Source organism: Malus domestica, chromosome 17 (genome assembly GCF_042453785.1).
Source record: "Malus domestica chromosome 17, GDT2T_hap1".
Taxonomy (NCBI): Eukaryota; Viridiplantae; Streptophyta; class Magnoliopsida; order Rosales; family Rosaceae; genus Malus; species Malus domestica.
This window is the reverse complement of record NC_091677.1, coordinates 2,632,175-2,652,618: the sequence shown is the minus strand read 5'-3', so window position 1 is coordinate 2,652,618 and position 20,444 is coordinate 2,632,175. Positions and strand designations below refer to the sequence as shown.

General features: G+C 37.7%; 3 protein-coding genes across 4 annotated transcripts; 1 reads left to right on the top strand and 2 right to left on the bottom strand.

Moving 5' to 3' along the window:
- Positions 1–5,941: 5,941 nt before the first annotated feature.
- On the bottom strand, positions 5,942–6,763 carry LOC139193633 (uncharacterized). The gene has a single exon (XM_070817056.1). It carries the CDS (start codon positions 6,761–6,763, stop codon positions 5,942–5,944), a length of 822 nt encoding a protein of 273 aa, XP_070673157.1.
- Positions 6,764–6,784: 21 nt separating this feature from the next.
- Positions 6,785–7,705, bottom strand: LOC103404579 (uncharacterized). Its single transcript, XM_008343506.3, has one exon. It carries the CDS (start codon positions 7,703–7,705, stop codon positions 6,785–6,787), a length of 921 nt encoding a protein of 306 aa, XP_008341728.3.
- A 9,643-nt stretch (positions 7,706–17,348) lies between these two features.
- On the top strand, positions 17,349–18,864 carry LOC139193732 (mitochondrial intermediate peptidase, mitochondrial-like). Of its 2 annotated transcripts, XM_070817325.1 has the most exons (5): positions 17,349–17,600; positions 17,716–17,757; positions 17,991–18,120; positions 18,254–18,413; positions 18,511–18,864. In XM_070817325.1, the coding sequence occupies exons 1-5, from the start codon at positions 17,560–17,562 to the stop codon at positions 18,513–18,515; spliced, it is 378 nt and encodes a 125-aa protein (XP_070673426.1). In that variant the 5' UTR covers positions 17,349–17,559; the 3' UTR covers positions 18,516–18,864. The 2 variants fall into 2 exon arrangements, with proteins under 2 accessions (XP_070673426.1, XP_070673427.1); XM_070817326.1 differs by lacking the exon at positions 17,716–17,757.
- Positions 18,865–20,444: the final 1,580 nt, after the last annotated feature.

Genomic DNA, 20,444 nt, shown 5'->3' with positions numbered 1-20,444 from the left:
ACTAGTTGGAAGCACGTCGAGGGCACACACTGGCATACCCGATATAATCACCTTGTGAATTATGGTGCAGGTACTTGGAACTAGATTAGATGGATTGTGATGGAGGAGGAAAGGTTCCTAATACTACTCGTCTTTGTACTGAAATGAACACATTAGGTACCGTTTGGTACGCAGACGGGACGGGACGGGACGGAACATGACGGGACAGAAATGAGGTTTCGTGTTATGTTTGGTACGCGCAGGACGAAACGGGACGGTTGTTTCGTTCTGCGTTTGGTACGCGCTAGACGAAACAGAACCAAAAGATTGAATGACTAACTTACCCCCGTTCTGTCTGTTGTTTGGTACAATGTTTATGCGTGGGACGGGACGAGACAATTTTTATTTATTTTTTATTTTATTATTATTATTTTTTCCTGAACTTGTTCGTATTTGAACAAATATGCTTATCTATGATATATTTTTTTACAGTAGCACATGGTTAAAGATATGTTATGACATGATATATGTTATGCCATTTCTTGACTAAAGACATGACAGAAGTAGCAAAACGAAAAACAATAGCAGAGAATTTAGAGAAAGTGAATGACTAAAGATTGTATTCCTTGAACAATGAATGAATTACATAGAGAGGTGTTTGTTATTTATACAAGTATTCTTTGTTGTACTCATAAGCTACTAACCAACTTTTTTATATTCCTACGAATCCCAATGGACTAACAGCCTTCCTATAATCTGATGTGTAACCTTCATGCTGATGTGTCTGTAGAGCCATACTAATGTGTACATATCAATCAACAGACCCATGGCGTGAAGCAATAACTTCATGTTTCTTGAGTATTCATCTAATAAAAGGCTATTTGGGACAAGCCTGGATCTTTAAGATAATCTAATGTGCTGCAACAACATACATGGAGACCTATATGCCGACAAGCACACTTTGCCAAGCCTGCTCATTAAGAAAATTGATTTTCTAAATCATCTCTTGCAAAGATACAAAACTACTCTCTTTTCATAGTGGATTCAAGAGAATATATGTGGACTAATCCAACCAAAATGCGAACCATATAAATACTTATGGTTTTAGTTGATGAATCGACAAACTTGTCACATGTTTGTGCACACACATTGCTATTAAACCTCATGGCCGATTAAAGGTTCACCATCCTACTTATCCCATAAAGTCCGAGAGACTGGATAATGCCGGAGAGTTTATATCAACGGTTTTCGATAAAGTATTGGATGTCGTTTTGGGTTTATAATTGAACATCAAATTCCCATGTTCACCCCAAATAGTCTAGCCTAGCAATTATAAAGCGCAATTTAAATGATCGCTCGAATTTTAGTAAACGTACCAAGTTTTTGGTTTTTGCCTAGGGCTATGCAATCCTTGTACGCAGTTATGTTGGTCCGCCTTGAGGCCCATTGCCACCCAACCTATATGATGTTACAATTGGTTACTGGGTACAAACCTGACGATTTTCGTATTTACGCATTTGGGTGCGCATTCCATGTGCCGAGTTACGTCGTCGCAACGTACCACCATGGGTCCTCGAAGAAGGATGTGTATCTTTTGTCGATCATGATTCTCCTTCACACTAGCTCTATTTGAGCCATTGCACGCGATATTTTTACTGCTTATTTGCAGGTTGTCACTTTAATGAGACAGTCTTCCCGCCATTAGGGGGAGATAAAAACGTCAACGTTCCTGTAGAACGACGTAAATTTACGTAGAATTTGCCTATTATGTTTCATCTCGATCCCCATATCGCATAAGTATGATAAGCAAGTGTGATGAATTCTAGATTTCAGAATGTTGCGCCAGACGCATTCCTTTGATCTAGCTAAAGTGACGAGATCATATACCAGCTGCAAACATGTCTGCAAGGGTAGGCGTACTTAACGGACGTCGAGTCAACATCCCTGGAGGGTGTGCCGCCCCTGTTGGACGGTTTGGACACCCCTGTTAGACGGTCTGGTACACCGGCAGATAGCCAATCAATCTATCTTGGCCTAAAGCATGACATATCATTAGATTCGTAGGATTCACTTTCCTAAAAGAAGAAGACATGGCACAACAATGAATCTAAACTCGATCGCTGTCTCAAATCATTTCCATCTCATGAGATTAATCCGGATTACTCCCAAGACTTGAAGTTTTTGGTCGAGTATACTAGTTTGGATGAGCTAAATGAAACTGAAATGAGATTATCATCGATGATGTTTTCACTTATATGGTAGCTACTGACATAAATGAAAAGTGACGATATTGAACCATGTTCCTTTGATTAAGTGACAACGTAGAATTGATTGAACAATTGAAATTACAATCCAGGTCAAATTTCTTACCAAAATGTGTATTGGACCCCGTTGTTCCTACATTACCCAAGGTCGTTCCTACATTGCCCAAGGTAACCCCATTGTGTTACAAATGGGAAAGGAAACGTTATGAGATGAATGAAATAGTACGATATGATGCACGCCTTACGACGCAAGGTTTTTCTCAAACGTCATGTGATTGATAGCAACATTATGAAATGTGGTTAGTATTTTCTCCATGGGCATATAGATATGGAGATTTACATGTAAGTTCCCGAAGAATTACATGAACTGGTTTAAATAGTTCCAAAACCATGGAACACCCTCTTAACTCAGTTTGAGGTGTTCACTTATGGATTGAAAAATCTGACTGATGTGGTATACTCGTCTGCGTGATTATTTGATCAGTCAGGGATGAATTATGCCCTTGAGTGTTAAACTATGAAGTTTTATTCTGAATTGGTAGAGTTACAGTTTATGTCGTTAACACGAATCTCACTAAGACTCCGAAAGAGCTTGAGAAAACTGCCTCTCACCTAAAGATGGAATTTGAGATGAAGGATCTTAGGAAAACTCATTTATGCCTTGACCTGAAGTTCAAGCACTGTTCTGACACTACCTTGGCCTACCAGTCGAACTACATTCCGAATGTGTCACCTTTGAGTATACCTTTGATCGTCCATACGTTATATGCAAATGAGACCCTTGAAAAGGTTATGGAATCCGAAATTCCATATCTAAAGTTTAACTTTGCGCTTCATTGTACTTAGCTCATTGTATTTAGACAGGACATCTCTTTCTTTGTTGATCTTGGTAAAGATGCAGCACCGCACCTACACGCAACCACTGAATTGGTATTAAAGACGTACCCTGAAAGTACTACATGGGCAAATCCCAACGCATCTCGAGCGGATCCAACCCCTTGATCCTCGAAATGATGCTTGCCTTGTTTGTTATGCTGATGCAGGTTACTTATCAAACCCGCACAAGGCAAAGTCCCCGAATGGTTATGTCTTTACCGTTAGGGATATCGCAATATCTTGGAGGTCCACGATATGACCTTAGTTGCGAAATCATCGAATCGTTCCAAGAATCATCTCACTTCACTACGCCACAAGTGAGACATGGTTAGAAGTTCTTGTTGAGCATATTCAAAGTACTTGCTGTGTTTTCATCTATCGTTGAGTCCCAATGGCGATCCATAAAGATTATGCTGTAGCCATGATACATCAACGAAGTCAACACCAAGACATATTGCATCTACATCTATATCAGCAAAGCATCATGAGATTGAAGTCATGCAAGCCGATCCCCGACAACCTTGCTGACCTCTACACGACGTCCCTGCCGAAGTCAACCTTCCAGAAGCTTGTCCAAGGAAGTGGTATGCCTAACTATCATATGCAATGCTTGTAGTTCTCATTTGAAAGTTATGTCAAATTCAGGGGGAGTATCCAGAAGTATACTCACTTGATCTTAATGTACTATTTTTCCCTACGATTATGAGCATTTTTCCCATTGGATTTTTGCTACCTAACTAGGTTTTAACGAGGCACCCATTTTGGGTTGATCATACCCTTGTGAGATTTTCTACTTGCGTCCAAAAAGACGTATAGTTTTGACTTAATGCAACTTCTCACTTTTCTCCTTAGCCTATGGGTTTTTCTCTCATCTTGGGTTTTAGCATAGCGAGGTTTTGTGAGTTTTACTTTTCATGCATCATTCTGTTGATTTGAGACTCGCATTATCTCATTGTGCCGACGACTTCATCAACTGTACTTACTTCATCACTGAAGACCTAATGCGCCATTTACTTGAGTATTTACACACTCAAAAGGGAGTGTTGTAGTCCTATTAGATTAGGAATGTGATTGTGTAAATCCTAGTAGATATGAAAATATATCTTATATTCTTATTAAGAGTAGATTACCTATTAAATGTTGTAATCCTAAAGGGTAAAGAATTAACCTTCCATACTACTATAAATAAAGGCACAATGGGGGTGGAATAACATATACCCACAATTACACATCTCTTTCTTCCTCTCTACTATTACCGCACCCTCCCTCTCTCTCTCTGGCCTCCATAATTGTTCAGTAAATTATGCCTACAACACTTTCCACATTTTAATCACCAATTTTTCATTGGTTTAAGAAGGTTTTCTAAGGGTGGAGTTTGTTGTTTAATCCCATAAATGTTAAATTTCAAATCTTATGAAATTTTATATCAATAAAATTATTGTTTCATTTAAAAAAAAATCAAATTATCGTTTCATTTAAAAAAAAAATCTTATGGGATTTTATATCCCACAAATGTGGTAATTACTTTTATATAATTGCTTTAAATGTTCCCCAAAAAAATGCTTTAAAGGATGTCTATATTACAATATTTAATATAATGTTCAATTAAAATATAAAAGGCTTATTATATTAACACCCTGCAAATTGTTGAATAAACCTCACATACTTAATACATCCCACATTTGCTTTTTCACTTAAAAATTATCTTAATACACCTCACATACTTTTCCATAATACCCCCACACCCCACATTCTCAATATACATCTTATATTTTTTACATACACCCCACATCTTCTATACATCCCACATTTCTCAATATACACCTTATATTCCTCCACAGCAACACATCCGCAACTGCAAGATTAATGTGATTAATTACTAATCTATGATCTTTCATGTTCGATTCATCGCCATATGACTAAGGGTAATTAGCAGATCACCAATGATGAACTTAATTAGCTCTTTTCAGCGTTGCTCCCGAGCTCCGTCTTCAGCTGCATTGAGAAATCATCATTGACATCATCATCATCCCAATCATCCTTCCATTGTTGCTGTGTTGAATCTATCCCCTTGGACCTTCTCACCCACTCTGCTACCATAAACACAGCAACTAATATCAGTAACGAAGGGAGAAAACTCGTCATGTGTATCCTGTTCAGCTTAATTTTTTTTTTCCCGCAAAACACAAAGTTCATTAAATTGAAAAGGCAAAGCCTTAATACAAGAATGCATTCCATTTCCACCAAGTAACTGAAAGCATGAATTACACATCAATCTAGCTGCATATGTGTGAAGAAATTCTAAGAAAATTTCAAGACTGTCCCGTTTCCATTATATGGTCCTCAAGGGGCTCCGGCACTGGCTACATGTCTATATACAAGTATCGAGAAATTTCTTGGGTGTACCCGGAACATGTGCTCCACCCTTTGCGCCCATCTCAAAGTCACGATAGAGGCCTTAATTGTTGGTGAGTAATGCAAATATGATGTGCATACAGATACTTTAATTCAATCAGCAATGAAAACTTCAAAACCAGGCACGGGCAATGGCTCATGACTAGGAATCATATTCTTTTGTTCTTAACGTTATATCTCATAAAATAACATTAGTGAAACGAGTGTTGAAACTGAAAGCTAATGTTATTACACTCAACTGAACTGATTTGCAACTAGAGAGCAGATGGATGGATCAATGGATGAATCCATCAACACCATCACCAAATTAACATACAACACAACAGAATAACAGATGGATAGATAGATAGATTATATAACCAATCTAGATTATTAATTAGTGTAGCTTGAGCGAGCAAAGCTAGCTGTCAGTCGACTACAGCAAGAGTAGTTTGATACTTGTGTCCGGAGAGCGCAGCTTCCATGACATGTTCGGGGCCCATCTGGGCGTCATTGTCCAATAACAACTTGAGCATTCTGTCGGTGAAGTCGGTCACTAATGTCAACCCTTCAAGTCCACTTGCAATATGATTCCCCGGCTGATTATCCTCCGGGTTGATAATATTCCAAAACACTAGGTGTGGCACCACACCCCCGTACCCTTTCTCCTTGTACTTGCCCACTATTTCCTCGTGGTAGCCCCTCTTCCACAATCCGGTGAAGTGTTTGTAGTGGGTGACCACCAAAACATTCTTCACCATCTGCTCCGGCTTCAAGTTTTCCTTCACTGCCGCTTCCAGAATCACATCAAACACCTTCCTCAGATCGATCATCCATTCCTGGCAGTGCTCCATTCCCCTCATAAACGCGCACTTGGACTCGAGATCATCGCCTTGTATCAAATGCAGCTCCGGCTTCTGGCTGTAAAACATCACCTTCCCTTTCCAGGCCGGCTCTTGGTTCAGTTCAGAAGTCAAAATCCCCAGAGCCAAAGACACCCTTGCTGCGTTCATGATCATATTCTTTGGAGCGTCGCATACAGCCAAGCACTTGTTAAGCGCGCCTTGTTTTAGGGACAAATCCTCCACCATCCTCTTCCACTCACGCTCAGCCTCTGCCTTCGCCTCCGCCTCCGCCTCCGCATTTCCTCTGTAATCATGATACACAAAGTATCTTATGATGTCATGTGGAAGCATATAACCGCCGCTAGCATTCACGTCCACCACATCATCCTCGTACTTTTCAACCATGAAAGGGTGCGGATGATAGCCTCAACGGTTAGAAACAGCATCGGGTGTCGCCAAGACGTTTCTCAGAGGCGCCAAAACCTCCTTCGAGAGCCGCTCTTGGGCCTCAACACGTCCCTCACCTTCTTCCTGCTTGTTCGGCGGCAGATTGGAATCGGATGGGAAAACCTTGTTGGCAATACTTTCAAACAGTAGATCAGTGGGGCGGGCTACGGCGGAGTGGACGGTGGGGCAGTACTCAGCGGCACACGTTATCTCCATGCTGTAGTAAGCATCATCGTTCTCGTCAAGAGAATGGTGATGCTGCAATACTCCAATGTCATGCTTCAAGCAGTCGGCGAAAATATCCGAAACCAGGTCGTGCAACAACCGAAAATGGGGATCGCTCTCGTACCTCTCAGCAGCCTTGGTGGCCAGGGCGGCGCTCTTCTTTATTGTCAACAGCTTACTCGCTTTTTCTTTGGCTTCTAGCTTGGCTGCCATTTTCTTGGCTAATGCCGCCGCCACCGCCCCCTGGTGACGACGCAATAATTTTACGTTTCGCTGCGAAATCCGGCACTTGCTGTTGTACTTCTCCTCGTGATCAACTTCGTGGCGGCGGCCGTCGAGAAGCACTCGGGTGAGAAGGGGGACAAGGTCGCTAATAGAAGAAAAGTAGACCGTGATGGGGAGGAGGTTGTGGGCGAGAGTGTTGGGGTGGTTCTGGTGGAGCCAAACCATCGCCGTCAAGAAAGCTTCCTCGTCGGACTGGGCTTCTTGTAGGTTGCAGATGATCTTGAGCGTAGTCAGGGGATTGTGCGACCAGGCAGACGGGAGCAGTTGCAGCACATCTTTAGGGGAACCAAGGTCCCGGAAAAACAGACGAACACATGGGTCGACCTTTGGAGAACCAACAAGAAAAGGAGTTGTAGGCGGAGGAGGCGGAGGCGGCGTAGGATGAGCCATTCTTGTGAGTTGTGACATGCCGCCTCTGTTGATGAGGTTTTGGCACGGTTTCAAAACCGAGATGATATACACTTGCACTGCTTTCTTCATCATCTTTTCAAATTGGAACCAAAGATTTGATCGAGGAGAGGGAGGAGGAGGTGCCCTGCCTATAATATAGGGAGAGAGGAGGAGAAAATCTGCTTTTACTTGGGCACCATGTTTGGTATCGTTGTGCTTTGAAAAAAAAGTTGATGTGAGAATAAGCGGTTATGAAATAAAGCCAGTAGAGTGTTTGGTAAACTTTTTTGTGAAAGTGCTTTTGGAAAAAAAGCAGGATGATAGTGTGTCTTTTCATTAAATGAGCACTGTAGCTCCGTGTGCTTTGAAAAAACAGGTTTTTTTTCAAAGCAGCAAATAGCACCTTCAGCTTTTCCTTTGATTTTCAGCTTATTCTCACAGCTTCCAAAATAAGCTCTCTTTTTTTCAGTTTACCAAACATAAAAATAATCCTCAGCTTTTTTTCACAATGGCTTTTTTTAAAATCACCTCAATCCCAAACGGAGCCTTAAACATCTCATCACTTGACTTATTTCATACACTAGATTGCCTTTAGATTTCATTATCTCACTTTCCAGTGTCCAGAACTTTAGCATTTACTCTTCATTTATCATTTATTAATTATTTTATGGGGAAAAGTATTTGGTAGTAGATCACTTTGATTGAAAAAAAAAATTAATAATTAAAAAACCTTAAATCATGGAATTTTTTTTTTAACTTTAAAAAATATGTATAATGAATTATAGAGAAGTACGGATTACAAATGTATTTCAGAAGTACATAAAATATAAAAGTATATTGAAAAAAATATCAACGCCTGGGTTTGTAATGATTAATGAGTTTTGGAGTTGTTGTCGTTCTGCAATCCTGTGAACTCTATTTTGACAAAGTTATCAGTTGTCTCCTTTTAAAAAATAAGATTGTGATGTTTTATGTCTTGGCGTAAATTTAATTAATTTACCTAACTTAACTCTAAGTCGATTTTAGACTAAATCTTGACTTATTTTGGAATCTATTGAAAAATAGGTTTAAAATGGTTCTATATTTTCATTAATATAATCAGATATGATCAATAAAATTAAATATTATGACATGATCTTTCTACTAATCTGGCATGAACATTCTTTTATTAATATAGATATGATTGGTTGTATCCTGATCACTAATTTCTATAAGATCTTCTATGTACGTCCTTTGCGGTATCCAAAGTTTCTCTCTAGATCGATATGCCCTTCTTTAAGAGAAAAGATTCTTATTTTTCTAAGAAAAATGAGGATTAACTGTTGAATCATACTGTATCGAATTTCAATGATTTGAATCGTATATTTTATAAGTCTCGACTTATAGTCATCGTTATAAAAATTCAATCCGAAACAATTTGCCTATTTAATTATCACAATGAAATTTTATTTGTTTCTTATAGAACAAAGTGTTTGTAAATAGATTTGAACTCAACTAGATGTCTCAAATATTTATGATTTGACTAAAATTTTGCAAGGATAATTTAAGAGGTGCAACTTATAAAATAGACGTTGGATCATTAAATTTCGATGTAATGTAAGCCCCACATCTAATCCTTATTTTTTAAAATAATAAAAAATCTCTTCTTTTAAAGACTTCTTATAAAATTAGGGATGTACTATCCACACACCCCATTTTACTTCTCACACACCATTTGATAATTTCTATCCATTGATTTTCTTCAATTCATCCGATTTAACGGCCGAAAATTAAAAAGGTATGTGATAAGTAAAATGGGGTGTGTGGATATCACATCCCCAAAATTATTGCTTGAATTTTCCTTTATTTATTACTTTTGTTACCGACCAACAACTCTCTGTGATAATAAAAGTAAAATAGGGGAGGGGACTGGGGTAGTTAACTACAGCAACAAATACACATCTCTTCTTAAATAAGACCGGAATCGAGACGTGCTGGTCGTCACGTGAGAGTGACGTAGCCATGAGCGCAAAGCGGAAGCGATAAAGAGTAAGAGAAATACTAACAATTTAAAACCAAGCGACTAACAATCCCAACTAAGAAAGGATACTAGTGAGAGTTTAAGTGTATAAATACACTTTCAGAGCAATAAGAAAGTCCAGTTGCAGTCAAGTAGGACAATTATTAAGATACAACATCAGATGGTGAATCCTACTTTTTCAGGATTTGTCAGAACACCATTGAATTCCTCATGGCCACCAAACTCTACTAACTAAAACCTGGAGGGGCGAAAAACAAAGTTGAGTGGGTCAGTAAAACACATTTACATGAAAACCTTATTTTCCTTTGAATATACTAACATCTCGCTGTAAAACGAGTATAATTTTTCCCATAATTAATATATAAGAATATACATAAATATATATGTGTAATTATATCATTTCAATCATGCTTCACATAATCATAAACATATGTATGCCAATCCACGATATAATAGAGTAAGCAAATCAGGTAAAAATAATTTCATAGAAATATAACATGTTAGCCGGAACCCCTGAGGTAGTCTATACTGGCTGAATTTCATAGCTCAAAAGTCACTCTAGCCGTAGTCCCTACAATGACCTATACGGCAATATACTGCACAATAGTCGGAACCAAATGCAAAGGTCTGTACGACGATAATGGGTGTAATATAATTATGCTCAATACTCCTTACACATAATAGCCGAGCGATAAATCGCTAGTCACCTACAAGTTGGAACCATAAACAAGGTATGTACGACAAGACTGTGCACCTAAATTGGATCCAATGTGAGCATATGATGCAGGAGGTGACATAATAAACAGGCATGTACTTCATATCTCTGGCTAAATCACAATCACCATAGGTGCAGTTTTATGAGCTCAACATTATTCAATCACATATCACATCATTGACAATTCACATAATCAAAACATAACTCACTTGAGCTTACCTGGGCCTCCACAGCACCATGCGACAATATGCATAATTATGATAATGCATATACTAAAATAAAATATAGGCATTGGCATAGCATGGCATTTAAATCACATTTCCTTTAAATACGTTTTCTGGGAAAAACGTCAAGTGTGTATATATATATATATATATATACTGAAAATAACTGCCCACTCACAGATATGTCGATGGGTCGTAGCCCCCCGAGCCTCGATTGATTATGCACATCCTGAGAATAGGTCTTACCTATAGGCGTAATAACTGAATAAACGTTATTTAACGCACATAACCAACAATAGGTAATAACTTATCATATATTGCTCAATTTGGGTATATGAATATACCACAGTGGCTTACATAACCTTAGAATCATCCCCAAAATTTTAGAATATTTTTCCTAATTCCCACGCGCCGGCCAAGGCACTGCCAGACGCGCCCCCCACGCACGGCCATGTGCCAAGCACACTGACGGTGTCAACTGACACCGTCAGGTATATTTCGGAATATTCTGTTTATTCCTTAACAAAACTTAATGGCGTGACCTAACGCCGTTAGAATATTCCGTTAAACTTAACGGAATATCCTCTTGTCTTCTACCTTCAGCTCCGGCGACCGTCGCCAGAAACTGAGAAATTTTCATTTCTTTATATCTTCTTCGTTTTTAACCCAAAATTTATGAAACTTGAACCATTTTAAAGATCTCACAACAACGAACAAAACCATACCTGATTTGAGCTCTGAAACCACCGGAATCCCGCCGGAAAAAGCTTCAATAATCCGGCAAACCTTAAAACTTGTTGTTCTCATGATTCCAACGTCCAATTTCTTCAAACGAAGTACTCCGAGCTTCGTAAGGACCTCCTTAAGCTCCCTATGTCCTTTAAATTCCCTAAAAATCAACATTTTACGTGAGCATGAATAGTACCCCAAATCGGGTTTTGTGGTTCGACTTGAAATCGAAGGTAATCTTACCTGTAATTGGTACCTTTGAACTCCTGAGGACCTTAGGAACACAATGGTACCATTTTTCTTCTTCGATCTATCACATTTACAAAGAATTCTGGTTGTGTCCGTACATGAAAGGAAGAGAGGGAAAGTGTGAGTCTGAGAAAGAGAGGGCACGGGAGTGAGAGAGAGAAAGTGAGGTGTATTGTGTGGACCAAATCTCTCCAACCAATCTAAATTTAGTCTTTCTTAATTCCTAAGTGGTTCCAAAAACTTAGGAAATCATAATTAAATCCAACTTAAATACAAGTCATACACCACACAACTTAACATCCAAGGGTAAACTAGTAATTTCACGTCAACAAAAATTATTTTCCGGAACAGGCTGTCACATTTAATATATAAGTATATTATTAATATAATATGGTGAACAAAATTTATTCCAATCTGCCGATAAAATCCAAACTTGATTACAAGAGTTCATAATTTTAGTACATAACTATTTAAAAAAATCAAAATTTGAAATGTTTTTATATCAAAATAAATTCGGAAAAAATAAAATAAAAAATTCAGAATTCTTGGATCTAAAAATGCACTTAATTTTTTTTTTTTGAAATTATTCGGATATGAATATTGTAATGGTAGAATCGAAAACTCCATTCTAATTTGTGTCCTTAAATTTTTCCCCTTGTTACATTATTTTTTATAAATGAAATTTTCTGTGAGTTAAGGGTGTAAATGGTACAATAATCCATGATTTATCAGCTCAAATATTTATGCAATTTTTTTTGTTTAATGCACGTAACTACCACAAGTTTTTCTATAGGGTATACATTTATAGGCGTATATTTTTAACATTTTATTGGGAAAATACAAATAAAATAAATGTTACGACTGATTTAAACGTACCTTTTTAAGAAATTTGTTGAATAACACACATACGTATTTTAGTGTATTATACATGTCTCGTATTTTACTATGTTAGCCAATAGCCATGCCTGAAAAAAAATTAATACTCATTACAGTACATGCACTCCTGCAACGGTGTTGGATTTATTTTACTAGTTCGTCCTTTTCTACTTTCAGAGTTTCTTTGCCCGGTTCCCATGGTAATCTTCTTTCCATCAATTGAATCCTCTAACTTTTTCCACAGAATCATGAAAACAAAATTAATTCGAACCAGATTTCCCATGGAAACAGAGAGATGGGAATCAAAAGTTAACTTCTGAGTAATCCTGACCGTTTAAATAAGAAAAAAAGAAAAAAAATTAAAGAGAGAAAATCTTACTCCAAACTTTCCAATCTTTTCCAATACCTGCATGTATAATAAATAAAAAGTAAAAGATAATAAATAAAGAGTGAATGCAAAAGTTCTATGATTAGAAAGTGGACACCATAAGACAAACTAGAAGCCGCGGGAAAAGATTCAATTTTTTGGTTGCAACCAATATAGTCTCAATGTCTTTACCTCCCCCATAATTGTTTTTTACATGGGAAGATATTAATAGTATATTAGTCTGTAACATTTTATGGTCTCTCTCTCTACCATCATAGCGTTGCATCAACGAGTGGTAACAAATGAGTCTCTATCAGCTTGTAAAAGAAAAGTAAAATAAGCTAATGTGCAGCACTTGCGTAGATGAAATTTGTTTCCCACTAAAAATTAATCTTGAACCCTACTATTTGAGTTCGTATATGGATTAGCAACTTCGATCGGCAGACCTTAAAATTTCTCTTACCATAGGGACTTCAACTCGCCCTGTAGGAAGCCTGTTAGACTCTATACACAAGGACATTTGGAGATGCTTGTAGACCCTCTAGAAGCATGCCTTAAAAGGTTGGTCAGAAAATATCTAGTATGACGTCGACATAAGGGATTGCGCCGGTGTCAAATCTGTAGTAAATTGACAAACACGGAAAACGTTCCCCGCCGGATTATTTTCCTATGGATCATAGAGATGTAATGATCGTGAATGTTCATCATGTATTGTACATGTATTATATAGTTAAAAATTATTTTAAAATTTAAATTTTAAAATTAAATATGAAAAATATATAATGAAAACTGATCGTATGATGATCGATGAATCGTCACGATTGCGAGATTCTTAGAATCACTGGAAAGGATCCTTTTTCCGACAAACACTAGCAAGCTGTCCCTCTATCTCTACATTGGGTGAATCAGATGATGGAAGGTTCCCTAATTTTTGTGGTCGCTCTTTCTCTACAAATTTGAAAATATCTTCCCCACGTCAGTGCAGGAGATAAGAGTAGTGGTGAAGTTTCTATCCATTGTTTCGAGAGATACAACGAAATAGGGAGGGTGAGGAACAATGAATAAGATTATGAATGCCCTAAAGGACTTAACCTGTTGGAAGAGTGACAACCATCACCGAGTGGAGGAGCCAATGCACCCGCCGCCGAGACGCAAAGCAGCCATTTTTTCTATTTTTTCAAAGTTCACAAATCTGAATCCATCATATATATATATATATATATAGTGGTCCAATTTGAAGAGGATGCCAGAAAATCCTTAGGCGTTTTGTTGCCCTCTTGGCAAACTATGACTAATTCCAAATCATAAGAGAAAATTCGCTCTATATGAAAAATGTGCTTTGCATAAAGTCTAGTTCCTTGATCATTGGATTGGCAAAGAAAAATTTGGCTTCAAATTAAAGTAAACAAATTCTATTTGGTATTTTGTTTTAATTTTATATTCGTTTAAATTAAAAGATTATGAAACTAATTCTTATGAGAGAAGAATGATTAACATGAAGGGGAACAAAACTACATGGCCGTTCCCTATCTCATGCTCATGCTGCGATTGTGAACCCATCTTTTATGACGATCGAATTTACGCTCTTGAGTAGTTACATATTTAAGGTGCGCATATATATATATAGTTTGGCTTAATGTACTTAATTAAAAAGTGTGGTGAAGTTTATCAAATATAATTTCCTCCATATCGACAATTAGAAAGTGATCCAAGAATAATAACAGTTCAAAAGAAGCGATCAAACAATTTACACATAGTGCCAAACCAAGTAATTGGATGAACAAACGTTACACGTTTTAAATTGGACCACTAGCGAAACTATGGACAACAGCAGGAGAGAAATTTTCTTGTAACTAAAGATGCTATGTGGCAAATATTTATTAGTGTTTTTTTTTTTTTACTATGTAGCAAACATCTAAGTATCTAAGTGAGGAATAACATCACTAAAACTATATTTGTGGCGTTATTCCTCACTTAGCTCAGTTAGATTATTGATAATGTTTTCCTGAAAAGGGGAAGATTCTTAAGAATGGAACAAAGTGGGAATTAGGGACTGCAAATACTTCTTTTTGACCCATTGAAAAAGCGTTTAGAGTATGAATGATTTGCGATTATGTTGGATGTTGTGCCTTGGCCCGTTCATCAGTGCGGAAACGAGATTCAAATTACAACATCACCAAATCACACTCACAGTTGAACAGAATAAAATATAAGAAATAAAGACACCGAGAAATTTACGAGGTTCGGCAAAAAACCTGCCTACGTCCCCGGAGAGATATTGCTCTTCACTATGAAAATAACAGTACAAGTACACATGAGTTAAATCGACATAACCCAATCCCAAATCCCTTGTACACCCACTCATAGAATTTTCCCAAGAGCCTCACTCTACCCCAAGAGTTCTTTCACTAGAATACTTTTCACTCTAGCTCTCTTGATTTTCTCTCACACGTGCCCATGCTTTCCCATGAGAGAGCCGAATGCTCTCTCCACCTTGGTTGTTTTTCTGATGCCCTCTCAGGAGAGAGCCAAATATCTCCCTCTCTCCCTTCTGTTCTTAGCAATTAAATAGCAAAAGAAAAAATGAATCAACTTTCCATTTTTCAACAAACATCATCATTAAAGTAAAAGCAAGCATCATCATTATGTTTTTACTCATGATGATGTCCACCAAACTTTTGCTTTTACTTTGTCTGCAATTTTCATGCAACCCACACCATTTGATATTTCCACCGAAAGCAAACACAGGTCACTTCATTGTTGTTAACACATGACTCATAATTACTCATAAATGTATGAGCCAAACACAACAATCTCCACCTTGGCGAATACACCATGCAAAAATCTTTGCACCCATCACCAAAGCCCATTGGCCTTACGTACCAGCATGCACACTCTGAATCCACCTCATTGGTCTTGTTCCGATTCAGTCACTGCCAATGCATGTGCAGCTGCTGCAAGCTAAAAATCACAATTTAGCTTCAGACAGGATCTCGACACATCATCGTCTCCTCTAACAGGTTTTCCTCCTTTTCATTGTCTGCAACCTGGAAACTCGTCAGCGCGCCCGTTTCCAGCAACAACCCATCGAGCCAGACAAAATTCCCACACTTCCTCCTACCTCAGGACCATCTGATCACCTGTGAATCCTATAGCTCCACCTGCTGCAAAACCCCTGCAACACTTGAGACTAAACATCACCAGGAGAAATGTTGCTTCGAGTACCTAGAGGACATACTCAAAGTATTCCGCCACAAACTTGCTACAACCCGGCCTTGCACTCGTAGCACTATGGACCCTTGCCTCCGGAACCGGATCTGAACCTGCTGTCTCTCTCAGATCCTCTTTCCAATTTTCTTCCATGATTCCAACCTTTAATAACTTAAGCAGTCTTATGCCCACCATCATCCATGGTCTCCTTTGTGTATCATTCAACACCAAAGAAGCTTGCACCTGCTCCAAACTTACTGTAACTTTCCATGCAGTAAAGTTTCACAAGGTTCTCGTACGAATCTGAAAGTGAGGGAAGAAGAAAAAGGCTTTTGTCTTCTTCCTCAACATCAACTTTCGCAGTTGATCTAAGCATCCCTGAACACAGCTTCCATTTCTTCAGGCTTCCATTACTCTCCTTTACCAAGAGTAAAACTGCCTCTCCCATTAAACTGCTCAACTGAAAATTCCATGGTGAACAACAAATCTGGACCTCCAACGAACCAAGCCTCCAACGATGCTCTGATACCAATTGTTGTGCCTTGGCCCGTTCATCAGTGCGGAAACGAGATTCAAATTACAACATCACCAAATCACACTCACAGTTGAACAGAATAAAATACAAGAAATAAAGACACCGAGAAATTTACGAGGTTCAGCAAAAAACCTGCCTACGTCCCCGGAGAGATATTGCTCTTCACTATGAAAATAACAGTACAAGTACACATGAGTTAAATCGACATAACCCAATCCCAAATCCCTTGTACACCCACTCATAGAATTTTCCCAAGAGCCTCACTCTACCCCAAGAGTTCTTTCACTAGAATACTTTTCACTCTAGCTCTCTTGATTTTCTCTCACACGTGCCCATGCTTTCCCATGGGAGAGCCGAATGCTCTCTCCACCTTGGTTGTTTTTCTGATGCCCTCTCAGGAGAGAGTCAAATCTCTCCCTCTCTCCCTTCGGTTCTTAGCAATTAAATAGCAAAAGAAAAAATGAATCAACTTTCCATTTTTCCACAAACATCATCATTAAAATAAAAGCAATCATCATCATTATGTTTTTACTCATGATGATGTCCACCAAACTTTTGCTTTTACTTTGTCTGCAATTTTCATGCAACCCACACCATGTGATATTTCCACTGAAAGCAAACATATGTCACTTCATTGTTGTTAACACATGACTCATAATTACTCACAAATGTATGAGCCAAACACAACATTGGAGAGGCTCTCTTACTGAATGTCGGAACATAGTAATGTGAAGTTGATCGCCCTTGTGTGAGAAAAAATTGCACCAAGTTGCAGACTATCATTCGATGACTTTCTGCATCATGCGTTATTTCATTGGACTCTGACTCTGGTTTGGTTTTGTAGGCAGTTGCTATTGTGTGCAGTTTTTCAGCTTTGGGTAATTCATCAAGGGCGAGGCTAAATCATTGGGAATTGGAAACTCTGTTTCATGCGTTTGGACATGCTCTTCATTCGTTGCTTTCAAGAACGGTATCCCAGAAATTCCATAAGATTGTGGGAAACAAGCTATATCACCCCTCCCCGACTATATCATAAATTCATAATACGTTTGTTGTTTGTATTTTTCTGTTGCATTTTTCTGTAGGATTACCAAAACTTTTCTGGTAGCGCCTTCAACCCCTTTTGAGTGAGTTATATGCTCTGATTGTTATCCCCATCATTCTTTTAACTGATGAAAAATCTATATATCTCTGTAGGAATATATGAAAAAGAATGTGGTTGAAAATAGTTTTGACATGCTGCTTTCGTAACGTGCGTAACTTTCTGAATTATCAGTGTATTAGAAATGGCAGTGTAATTGTTTAATGTTTGGTTGAATAATAATAACCTATGTGATAACAACTCTGGTGATATGTCAAGGTACTATTCGTTGGATTACCGAGTGTTGAGGAGATTTGCCAAACACAATTCGACTGGTGAAATCATCCCCGAGGAACTAGTAATGCAGGGTGCGAGAAAGATGTTTGCTGCAACTGATTTGCAACGACAGGTTATTATTTTATTGTCTTTGCTTTATAAATCAACAAGGATGGATATATATCACTTTAATTATTATGTCTGGAAGAGAAGAGAAGATTGACCAATATTGTTTTGCTTGCTTCTTGTTTCGTCCTAATGATCAGAACTTTTATGCTGCTGTTGGCCAAACATTCTTTGGGGAACAGCCAACCCCATCAACAAGTAGCATTGTGGCGGATCTTAAAAGAGAATATACTAGTTGGAAGCACGTCGAGGGCACACACTGGCATATCCGATATAATCACCTTGTGAATTATGGTGCAGGTACGTACCTTGAGAATTAGATGATGCGTAGATATTAGATAGTTTTTCGTACATGGCATTTGGCAGATAAATGTGCTTTTCTTGCTTGCGCACGCAGGTTAGTATAGCTACTTGTATGCGAAATGTTTTGCGGCAACGATATGGCTGAAGCTGTGTGAGGAGGATCCATTGTCATTAGCTACAGGAAGTGCTTTAAGACTGAAGTTGTTACAGTATGGGGGAGCGAAAGAAGCAGCTGATTTGTTAAATGGTCTTGTCGGAGGAGGAGGAGGAGATGGTGGGATTATTGTAAGGGATTGTGATGGAGGAGGAAAGGTTCCTAATACTACTTGTCTTTGTACTGAAATGAATACATTAAGGAACCAGTTGATGAATGTTGTATAAAAATGGAGAGATTTTATGGTTGTAAAGGATTGATTGATGAAATGACAATGTTTCATCGGTTGAATGATTGTATAACATTTAATAGCATTTAGAAAGTTTATCAGTGCTATAAAGGGTAACATAGCATTGGAGAAAATGTTATGGAACACTTTCTATATAGCATTTTTGGGTTGCTATAGAAAGTGGTTTGTGGTGTAGTAAGTGATCGACAACCGCGACCACTGTCTTGCCACTTGCGTGCGGAGAGAGCAAATTTGCTGAGTACTCAAGTAGCAAGGGCGGGGAGGACGAAGCCGCCTTCTAGTGTGACCGAGTTTTAGTCAAGTCCCTTCCGTATTTGTTTGACTTATAACATATTGTCTTTTGGCTGGCAAAATGTCTGAGGATTTTCTCATTAGTGTATTTTGCTTTGTTAAATCCTATATGACTGCGTACCGTGTTTTGCTGGGAATTTATATTCCATCGCTTCTAGTATGATTGCAAATATATTTGAATCTTACTATCTGATATAAATGGATGGACCATATCTCTTGTCAAAGGAGTTCAAATCCAAACCCCAACACATGCGTCCAGAGTCCAGACTCCAAAATTAAAGGCAAATTAATCAATTCAAAGGGGATCCGATCCAAAGGCAAATCAGATCATGCAAGTGCATCAGAATGATCAGTTCTTTTTTCTTTGGTTCGTTTTGAGAAGCTTGCCAAGGCCAAGGGGTTATATTTTAAATCATTAAATCATATTAGTATTATTATTGTTCTTATTATTACTGTTATTCTATTTATTTATTTTTGGATAATTGAAACCTTATTCTTTTTTTATTTTTAATCAAGGTCCCTTGACTTTTCTTCATGTCATTATTTGAATATTAAATTATTTACAACTCATTATATGTCAATTTAAATTGAAAATATGGGTACAAATTAAAATTCAAAATTATGAGTACAAATTAAAACTAAAAAGAATATCGGTATAAATTAAAAAATGGGTTATTTTGGTTCTAGTCCCTAATTAACCTAGTTGTTAGAATGAAACCTTATTTGTCTAAATAGCAATGTCCCTAGAATCATTTAAGGAATTTAACTTTTAAATTTATGCATTCAATATCCTACAAATGATGAAATTTAAACAAATCCAAATAATATTGTTACAAGTATAACAATTACTTAAAAGTCAATAATAGAGTAATTTGTTCTTCACATAGTTCTAGCAAAAAAAAAAGTACCCACGTAATTATTAATATAGTGCAAGAAATAACCATTGATATATTTTAAAACATAAAATAAACACACACACACATATATATATATATGAGAACCTAATTTATCCTTAAAATAAATATGTGACAACCCGTCCTTACATTTACAATTTTATTAACTTTAAAAATATGAATTTATGAAAATGCTCTTAAATGCAAGGTTGTTGACTTTCGTTGACCATCATTTTGCGATGGGTACAAGCTACTATTTTAGTGTATTCTCAAAATACTCGATGGTACAAACACGTAAGCGCAAATGGAATCAAATTTGAAGATATAACAAAGATTTTACATATTTGCGGTTCGTCTTTAGTAACATTGTTTTGTGAGCCACTGGGGCCCACATATTTCACCTTGTACCCGTGAGTCCCCCTCTCATTTTCTGAAAATAC

What these genes read in the sequence shown, in the direction of transcription:
- LOC139193633 (XM_070817056.1), bottom strand. Translation starts at nt 6,763, where the DNA reads ATGGTTGAAAAGTACGAGGATGATGTGGTGGACGTGAATGCTAGCGGC.
- LOC103404579 (XM_008343506.3), bottom strand. Translation starts at nt 7,705, where the DNA reads ATGGCTCATCCTACGCCGCCTCCGCCTCCTCCGCCTACAACTCCTTTT.
- LOC139193732 (XM_070817325.1), top strand. Translation starts at nt 17,560, where the DNA reads ATGCGTTTGGACATGCTCTTCATTCGTTGCTTTCAAGAACG. An exon ending in ATTCGTTGCTTTCAAGAACG is followed by an intron (nt 17,601 to 17,715) that starts GTATCCCAGAAA and finishes ATTTTTCTGTAG; the next exon opens with GATTACCAAAACTTTTCTGG. An exon ending in CAACTGATTTGCAACGACAG is followed by an intron (nt 18,121 to 18,253) that starts GTTATTATTTTA and finishes CCTAATGATCAG; the next exon opens with AACTTTTATGCTGCTGTTGG.